Source organism: Helicoverpa armigera, chromosome 6 (genome assembly GCF_030705265.1).
Source record: "Helicoverpa armigera isolate CAAS_96S chromosome 6, ASM3070526v1, whole genome shotgun sequence".
In the NCBI taxonomy this organism is placed as follows: domain Eukaryota; kingdom Metazoa; phylum Arthropoda; class Insecta; order Lepidoptera; family Noctuidae; genus Helicoverpa; species Helicoverpa armigera.
This window is the reverse complement of record NC_087125.1, coordinates 9,553,165-9,562,570: the sequence shown is the minus strand read 5'-3', so window position 1 is coordinate 9,562,570 and position 9,406 is coordinate 9,553,165. Positions and strand designations below refer to the sequence as shown.

At 36.4% G+C, this 9,406-nt stretch overlaps 1 protein-coding gene across 1 annotated transcript; it reads left to right on the top strand.

Annotated features, from left to right (window-relative positions):
- Positions 1-85: 85 nt before the first annotated feature.
- LOC110371085 (cysteine protease ATG4B) lies at positions 86-8,823 on the top strand. The gene is made up of 9 exons (XM_021327178.3): positions 86-347; positions 510-705; positions 2,006-2,152; positions 3,117-3,196; positions 5,838-5,983; positions 6,315-6,449; positions 7,237-7,335; positions 7,496-7,661; positions 7,994-8,823. Exons 1-9 carry the CDS (start codon positions 227-229, stop codon positions 8,050-8,052), a joined length of 1,149 nt encoding a protein of 382 aa, XP_021182853.2. The 5' UTR covers positions 86-226; the 3' UTR covers positions 8,053-8,823.
- The last annotated feature ends 583 nt before the right edge of the window (positions 8,824-9,406 follow it).

The following is a 9,406-nucleotide window of genomic DNA, read 5'->3' as shown; positions in this document are numbered from 1 at the left end:
AGGTTTTCCATTTGAACATGATATTCTATTCTTGACTTTGACATTTCTAAAATGAATGAATGATAATTTTCCTTTTTCTCGTCATTCGTCATTACTCATTCATTTCATTCATCCTTGTGTTTATTTGTTGGAAGGCGTATTCGTGTTTATTTTTCTCGTTGCTTTTTCAACTTGTAACAATTCCGTACTCGTTTTCTTGGAGTTCTCCATCGAATTATGTTCGAACATGGATGCCGTGTTTGATATATGTTACTTGTCGTCTGACGGTAATAACGTCGAGCCTGATGATATTCCTCAGACAAAGGAGAGTGTATGGATCTTGGGAAAAAAATATAGCGCTGTCCAGGGTACGTGATTATTCATTTATTGTTTACAGCTACAAGTAAAAGATCCAATGCCAAGTAAATCTGCCGCAGCCCATTGTTGTCGAGGGCCTTGCCTTTCATCATTCGTAAACATAATGATAATGATTCGAATATTCGATCATTATGACGGAGTTATATTTGCAGATTTGGACCGCATCAGAAGGGACATCACGTCAATTATATGGTGTACCTATAGGAAAGGGTTTATTCCTATAGGCGATGAAGGTCTTACTTCTGATAAAGGATGGGGTTGCATGCTTCGATGTGGACAAATGGTCTTAGGCGTCGCGCTCGTGAGAGTACATCTGTCAGCTGACTGGGTTTGGACACCTGAGACTAGGTAAACAACACTTGAACAAGCTTTTTATTCTATAAAACAGACAAAACTAGTAAACCATTCATTATTTGAAGGCCTAGCTAGATTGCAACATGTTGCTGATTGCATTCAATGATGTAAATTAATAGTTTTCCTGTTAGTAATAGATATATTATAATTCTTATATGTACAACTATGAATAATTTGCACAATGCTTCTATCAAGTATCAATCAGTATGAATTTAATGTTAAATGATTAGCTAGAAGTTTATAATGACCCATGCGAACATTGTATGACTGCTTATCAGTATAGAATTATAGCATGTCTAATCTATTCTTTTAATGAAATAACTTCTGGGTTTTTCTCAATGTTTTATATGCAAATAGTTCAATTAGCAACAAGAAACAAGAGTGTTGCAGTAAATATCTTGAAACATTCTTGTGTTAGGTTTCAATTCAAAGAGCTAAAGGAGATTGGGCAAGAATGTATGAAGTCTGGTCCAAATGTCCACCACGAACGAGACCTATATAATTAAATAGTCCACTTAATTTAGAGTAACTTTTACTAAGAAAGTAAAAAAAAAAACAATGCCAAAAAAAAGTTATAGCCAAAAATGTATTCTTAATTTTCGGTACTTTTTGTATGTTATCATTATATTTTTTTATTTTACTCCACTTCCATTTCCGCACTTTATCTAAAACTAAGATGAGTAAGACACATTTGCATATAAACAGCCCATATTTTTGCCCGATGGATGTACGAATCACTAACCAATTGAGGCGCCAGAAGTGCTTGAATATACTCAGCGATTCCTGGTTCCAGCGGTAACTGGTGGTGTCTTCTCTCTAATAATGAACAATTCTATTTTGTCGGAAGTTACAGAAAGTACGAAAATCGAACATCACGAAAAGTAATTGAAAAAATGAAATTGTTAAAATCTGTAAAATGTTGTATTTGATTTTGCTATAACTTTTTTCTGGCATTATATTTTTTTTTACTTTAATAACAAAAAATGTTCTACATTTAACGGGCTATCTAGCCATATAGGTCTCGTTCGTGGTGGACATTTGGACCGGAATCGCCCATTGTCCTTTATAAATAAATATTAGTACAACATAATTTTAAATTACTAAGGACAGAGTTTTCAATAATCACTTTACTTTTATATGAGGAATAAATATGGTTAGTTTTACTTTTTCTTTTCTATTCAAAGAAGTCAAAATGTCAAACACATTCTTCATATAAAAGTTATCTCTTCCCATAATTAGCCCTCGAGATTATATTGAAACTGAAATATACTAGAGATATATTTAAAACTTTCAGAGATCCAACATACTTGAAGATAATTCAAAGGTTTGAGGAGAGAAAGCAGGCTCCGTACTCAATCCATCAAGTGGCATTGATGGGGGCTTCAGAAGGCAAGGAAGTGGGCCAATGGTTTGGACCCAACACTGTTGCACAAGTGTTGAAGTAAGTGCTAATACTCATTTTGTATCATCTTAAGCCATAGTCCTTACCAATAAACACAGAGTGTAAAGGTAATCCATGTCTGACAACCAGCCTCACTAACAGTAACTGGTTTGAGAAGGTCAGCAAAACTGGAGCTTGACATCCCAACAGTAGTACTCAGCTGTGTTTGGTTGGTTAGACTGGAAACTGACCCTAAAATATTTGAATCAAATCAAATATCAAAAGTCATCATTTATTCAAAGTAGGCTGAAAGTCAGCACTTTTTGAACGTCAAATTTACAAAAGACAGCCCCCAAAACGCCCACCCTTCACCACTTCCTATGTGTTTTTGCTTGGAAGAAGAAGTGGTGGAACAAACTCCCCAGCAAAAAGTGCTAGGCAGATGATGAAAGTTAATTCAAGTTTAAACCAATTTAAATGTATGGTTATTCCTTTCTTATTCTTTGGTAACTATAATCTGTGTTATAGTTATATAATAAATCCTAAGGTTGTCTGGAAGAGATCGCTTTTAGCGATAAGACCGCCCATTATGTCACCTACTTTAAATACCTAGTTTAAGATCAAAAATGTAACATTGGTGTACCTAATAAAGAATATCTATCTATCTATCTATCTATCTATCTGTGTTTATTAATATGAAGGTTAGTACTGTAGTTAATGATACTTACCTAAAACGTGTATAAGTAAAAAAACAATTGTTCAAATACATTGTTCTGTCTGCATTCATTAAAAATTAAAATATTTCTTTGTGACTCAGCAAGTTGCCCCTCCTTGGAATTCAGCCAGTCTTTAAGAATGTGTCCATATATGCTGGTTAACCAATCATACTTGATTTTTAAACGTTTTCTTTGTTATGTGCATATTTATCTGTTAACATAAATAAAACCTCATTGATAAATAACATCCAATTTTGTTTATAATTTTTAACACATTGTATAAAGCCAATATGTTTTGTTTATTTCAGAAAGCTAGCAGTTTACGATAAATGGAGCTCCCTGGTGATCCATGTCGCTTTAGATAATACTATTGTCAAAGAGGACATATGTAAGTAAAATCATTATCATATAAATTACCTGGGTGACCAAAAAATGAGTTCATTGAGTCTTAGGGCCTATGCACACCACGTTTTTTAAACGCGCCGTCGACGCGCGTTTGTAGCGATACAGGCGCGTTACGCACGCAAGACAGACGCAGCCTGTAGACCTTTGCACACCTGTATACATACAGACGCGCGTGTGTACAACGGCGGATCCAGGGGGTAGGTCACAAGGTCATGACCCCCCCCTGGGCCAGGTCCAGGACCTTAGAGGACCAATAATTGAAATGGTTAAACACGATGTTTTATGTTTTTGTTATAAGTATAAGATAATTTTTATTCCGAATGAATAGGTAGGTATGTAGGAACCTACATAGTTACAGGTAGAGAGAGTAGAGAGGTTCGCTCTCTATTCTTTATGTATTTACTCTTTATCTGTACCCAAAAGGAGGAAACGGGACCCTGTTACTAAGAATCCACTGTCTGGGTTGTCTACATTACATGCTGTATCTCATGCAGGGCCGTCTTAACCTATGGTGCAGGGTGTGCGAATAACCCGGGCGCCTCGATATCAGAGGCGCCGCGGGACGCCCCACCACCAGGAAATTTCGTTTATTAATTTATTTTTAACTTTTAACATCCTCCAACTAAGTGAAAAATTCTAGCTCGCTACGCTCGCGAGTAAATGACTGTGTCTGTACTGTATTTCTGATTCTTATTATTTTTATTGACGCACCGAATCAACGAACACAAATGGCACTCGCTTTAATCACGGTTCCTTTTCATTTGTACATAATTCCCAGTCTGATTTGTGAGTCTTCAAACAAATAATTTAAAAAATGGCCTTAATCAGGTGCTTTTGTGTCGTAGGCTCAAAAAATTTCGCGCTCGCTTCGCTCGCGCAATATTATATACGCCTTGCCTTCTTAGCTTCATAAGTAAAATTTAGCAAAAAAATATATTAATGGAGTCCTCAAAAACAAAACAGTTTGCTCTTCTTTTTTTAAAACTTACGAACTTTTTGTGGCCCAAAATTAAAAAATTTTCGCGCTCGCTTCGCTCGCGCTAATTTTTACAATTACGTTGTCCTGTCTCGACTTTCATAACTTAAATCTGGCCGACAGTTTAAGCCTACAATGATTTGGAAACATTTTTTTTAAGTCCTTTACCTACCAAAAAAGTGACTTTCGTTCGAACGTTCTTATTTATATTCCTTGTAAAGTACTTCGATCAATATGTACTACTCAAAATCTTTCAATAGATACATAGGTGGCGCTTGGGTGATGATTGCACCCAGGCGCTACATGAGCTAGAGACGGCCCTGATCTCATGAACCCTTACCAATAGTAAGACAATTGAAGTTTTCACAGAAAATGTTTTACTGTTGCTGCAATAAAAAACGTACGCGCCCTTTTCTGCGTACACAATACTTTTCAAACGTTTAGTCTTCAACCTAAAAAAAATCGTGCTTGCTATGATCGCGCTTTCTTGTATTTGTGCTGTATATTTGTTATACAGCAAGAAATCGTTTTCATCTACTTTTAGTCCTCGAACTGAATAAAAATTTTCGCGCTCGCTTCGCTCGCGCTTTTTTTTATTTCCCATCTGTGATTCTGTCGAAGAAATCGCGTTCGCACAGCTCGGACCATTTTCTACATAAAAACACTTTTTTAACCTTAGTCCTCGACCTGAACAAAAATTTTCGCGCTCGCTTCGCTCGCGCTTTTTTGTTTAGCACGTGTTCGTAGCGTAAATACAAGAAATTGCAATCACTCTGCTCGGCCCATTTTCTACATGAAAACACTTTTCTTATCATTCGTAAAAATTTCAAGCTCGCTACGATCGCGCTTTTTGTATTTATACCTACTACTACTTTTAATATTAAAAGAAGTAAAAGCTACAATATAATATTTTTTGTGACTTGATCACGACTGTGTGACCCCCCCCTGGCGCCGAAGCTGGATCCGCCCTTGCGTGTGTAGCGATACAGACGCGATGCAAACGCACGTTTGTAGCGATGCAGACGCGAAGCAAACGTGCGTTTGTATCGATACAGACGCGCCGGTGCCGCGCGTTTGTATCGATACAAACGACAACAAACTATAAAAACGCGCCGGCGCGTTTAAAAAACGTGGTGTGCATAGGCCCTAAAGTAGATGACTTTCTCATGTTTTTAAATAACTTGTAATCACGCATATTGCATGTGACACAAGCATTAAGGTGTTTACATTATTGTAGTTGCTTGCTAACAACCTTGACAAGTCACCTTAGACAAATAACAATTGTATCTGTAGATACTTAAAAGTCTATAATAAATTCTTCATTAGTATTTCATAATATTTTATGCAGTACATTGTTCAAGATTAAAGGAATATGGACCTGTTTGAGCACAACTTAAATAAAGCACTTAACTAAAATTAAATACTTTCCATGTTGACGAATGGCGTCATTTGACCGGTATACCTTTGCAAATGGAATTGTATTTCTGAGCAGGCATAATTGAATAACAAGTCTGCAAAAGTAATTTAGTCTTTATAAGACACTCGACAAATGTTAAAAAACCTTTCCACTCATCTTTTTGAAAAACTTACCTAAAAGCGTAGGTATTTACTCAATTCAGCTGATTGTACGTTTTTAATGTGTTTCCAGTACAGCAATGTGTAGTGAACAACGACAGAGGCGATACGTCGGCGACTCCGGACTGCGTGGTGTCTGACTGGATGCCCCTGCTGTTGATGGTGCCGCTCAGGCTCGGCCTTAGCGAGATTAACCCCGTTTACATTGATGGCTTGAAGGTAAACTTCTCTTTATGTACCAATGGTCTGTTCAAAAAAGCCTAGCTTCATATGAATCTGGAATAGTATTATTTCAGGCTTTAAAAATAGGCTAAACTGTCACCTCACCTTTGTTTAAATTACTGCACATTTTGCATAGTTCGGAAACACTGACATAATGAGTATGTATTTAGTAATAAAAAAACTATCATGAAACGGAGTATTTATTATGTCTAAAATCAAAGTCAAAGTTTTGACTCTAGAATCTACATCCATCACCCGAGTTTATTACACAGTAAAAACTGTATGCTAATGCAACTATATTAAAATAATTTAATTTCCTGTGTTACAGATATGTTTCCAATGTCCTCAATCCATCGGCGTGATCGGCGGCAAGCCCAACCAGGCCCTGTACCTAGTGGGGTGTGTGGAAGACGAAGTCATTTACTTGGACCCACACACCACGCAGAAATCTGGCTTAGTTGAGGTAAATAGCAGAATTATGACCAGAAATATTAATGACTGGCTTCTGGCAATGGTTTCATCCGCACCCCATTGGAGTTAAGTCGTGCAGTAGGATAAAAATAGCTTTGCTCTAGAATTTACTATCTTACCATCATCCTCCGAGCCTTTTTGCCAATCATGTTGGGGTCGGCTTCCAGTCTAACCGGATTCAGCTGAGTACCAGTGCTTTACAAGCAGCGACAGCCTATCTGACCTCCTCAACCCTGTTACCCAGGCAACCCGATACCCCTTGGTTAGACTGGCGTCTACCTTGGTGGACTTACTGGCTTCTGACTACCCGTAACGACTGCCAAGGATGTTCAATGACAGCCGGGACCTACAGTTTAACGTGCCATCCGAAACACAGTCAATGGTGTCTAAGAAATACTTAGAAAGTACATACAAACTTAGAAAAGTTGCATTGGTACCTACTTGCCTGACCTGGGATCGAACCCGCGCCCTCATACTTGAGAGGCTGGTCCTTTACCCACTATGCCACCACGACTTTACTAGAATTTACTATCTTACCCTAAAATATTTTTTTAAGATGGATGTCTAACACATAAACAAAGAAACTCTTCATATCTAAAATATTGTTAGAGATTATCTTGAAAAATAAAATAAAAAGCAAGTTGATTGCATTATACCTCTGTACATTAACCTAACCTAACCTAAGCGCGGTAGCTCAGTTTACGATAACAGTAAATACTGCAATAATATTAATTTTAAGGATATTTTGTTTGGAGAAACCATTTTTTGCCTTGTTACAGACTAAATTGACTGATGAACAAAAGGAAATGGACTGCTCATATCACTGTAAATATGCTTCCCGGATACCCATGCTGGCAATGGATCCCTCTGTAGCAGTGGTGAGTTGACATACAAAATATCTATACCTTGGTATCTCTTTTAAATATTTAAATGTATCGGTTGTGGTGGAAATCTCTCGCTAAGGAAGATCGTCATAAGTCCATTACGCATATATTTTCAGTAATCAATTTAAGTGTTTAAAAACATTATTTGTTGCAGTGTTTCTTGTGTAGAACAAAAACCGATTTTGAAGAATTGTGTGCGACTATAGAAACTAAGCTAATGTGCGAGACGCAGCCCCTGTTCGAAATCTGCGAGAAGCGACCGTCGCACTGGGGGCCGATGACATCGGACATCGATTTACAGAATACTACATTATTTACAGGTAATTTATGATTCTCACTATTGTATAAACTGTGTAGTAAAATAACTACTGTGCTATTATCCTACACACTCAATCACTTAAAAATAACCCAAAGGCCATTGCAGGTCTATTCGTCTCTGACTGTCTCCTGCGGTCTTACCCGCGCCGCGTCACGTGAAAACATAAAATTGAGCTTCCTTTGTCATATAGGGATAGCTTGGATATATCTTCTCAAGTGAAACTATTTATCAAATCGGTACAGCAAAAAAATAAAAAAATCGTTGATCTCATCTCATCTCTCAAAGAGTATAATCGAATGTAAAATGGTTAATGTGTTGATTTTATTGTTACAGAATTTGAAGACGTAGACAGACAATTCGACGACTCGGACGACGAATTCGAGATTCTGTGAAAGTGGCGTACAACGGAATAATAATGCAATTTATCACACAAACGTCTTAATGTAGATAGACCTTAATATAATATATGTTTTATGAAATAGATGACCACACTCGTACTTATGTACGGTAACGTAATTGTTGTTTTAAGTTACCTACATTGTAGACACAGATATTCATGAATAGTAATAGTGCCTACGACTGGATAGTGTAAGCCGCTACATTATATTTTGCAGTGCCTTTACAATTTTATTGTGCAATTTATGTAAATAAACACTTGAAAGTTATGTACGCTGATTGACATTCCTGAGAAAAATTGTGATAATCAGTGCATCTTATAGGCAACTCGCATAGAGTTCAGGTATCATCTAGTCATAATTTAGATAGACTCGAAATATTGAAGCTTAATTAATAAACAGTAACAAATACATAATTATTATACTTGAATTAATAACTTGTAATAAAGGGTTAAGTTTTAGTTCTTGTGCATGTATTGTCCAAATAAGTTTTACATTAATTGCATAATATGTACCTATATGCTGAGTAGTAGGTTTTAGTTGTATCAGAGCCAATTATTATATGCCATTAGCATGTAAGCTATAGGTTTAGCGTAAAATATCATGTATGTATTTAAACTTGCGTGTCTAAGATTTTTGTAACAGCAAGAAATGTGTTAAAATAACAATTTGTGTTATGTGTTTTAGGGTAATGTTTTGTTACAAAATTACAGGCTGGGTGGAACAGCCTACTCAAATATTTTATATAAATAAAAGTGTTAAAAATAATTGCTTTTCTTTATCTCTCGTCTATATAAAACTTAATTTTTGTAGGTATGTGGGTTTTCTCAATATCCTCATTTTATAGGTACTTAGACTCATTCGAGCTAAAGATAATTTCAGTCAAAATCAGACCCAAACAAAATACATCGTCCAAGATAAAAAAAATGGATTCTGAAAGCATCCGCGTACCACAATGCTCATTGTAGAACAGTTCTCTTGGCAGCTAAAAACATTTTCATGTATTTCACCGCATTACAGGCGTCAATCGTCTTGGTATCGCAAATTATTGTTCTGTACCGATAAGAGAGCGTAAAATACATGGCACGTAGGTATTGACTTTACGCGTGTAGGTAGTTTCAATTGATGATGATTGATTTTGCTGCTGCGATATAGAACGTAACACACAAATTGTGTTTTATTGCTAGATATTGTGTACTAGCTGTTTCCTTGCGATTTCAGGCCTGTGTTACTCGGGAAAGAAAAGTGTTGGTAGCTATAAATTTTTCGAATCGGTTTACCAGTTTCGGAGCCTTTTGAGTACCAACAAAAAAAAATAATGATTCATTATATTTGTACTATTTAATTACAA

Coding starts and splice junctions, on each gene's coding strand:
- LOC110371085 (XM_021327178.3), top strand. CDS start 227: ATGGATGCCGTGTTTGATATATGTTACTTGTCGTCTGACGGTAATAAC. Junction 3,197..5,837: donor TATTGTCAAAGAGGACATAT/GTAAGTAAAATC, acceptor ATGTGTTTCCAG/TACAGCAATGTGTAGTGAAC. Junction 7,336..7,495: donor TGGATCCCTCTGTAGCAGTG/GTGAGTTGACAT, acceptor TATTTGTTGCAG/TGTTTCTTGTGTAGAACAAA.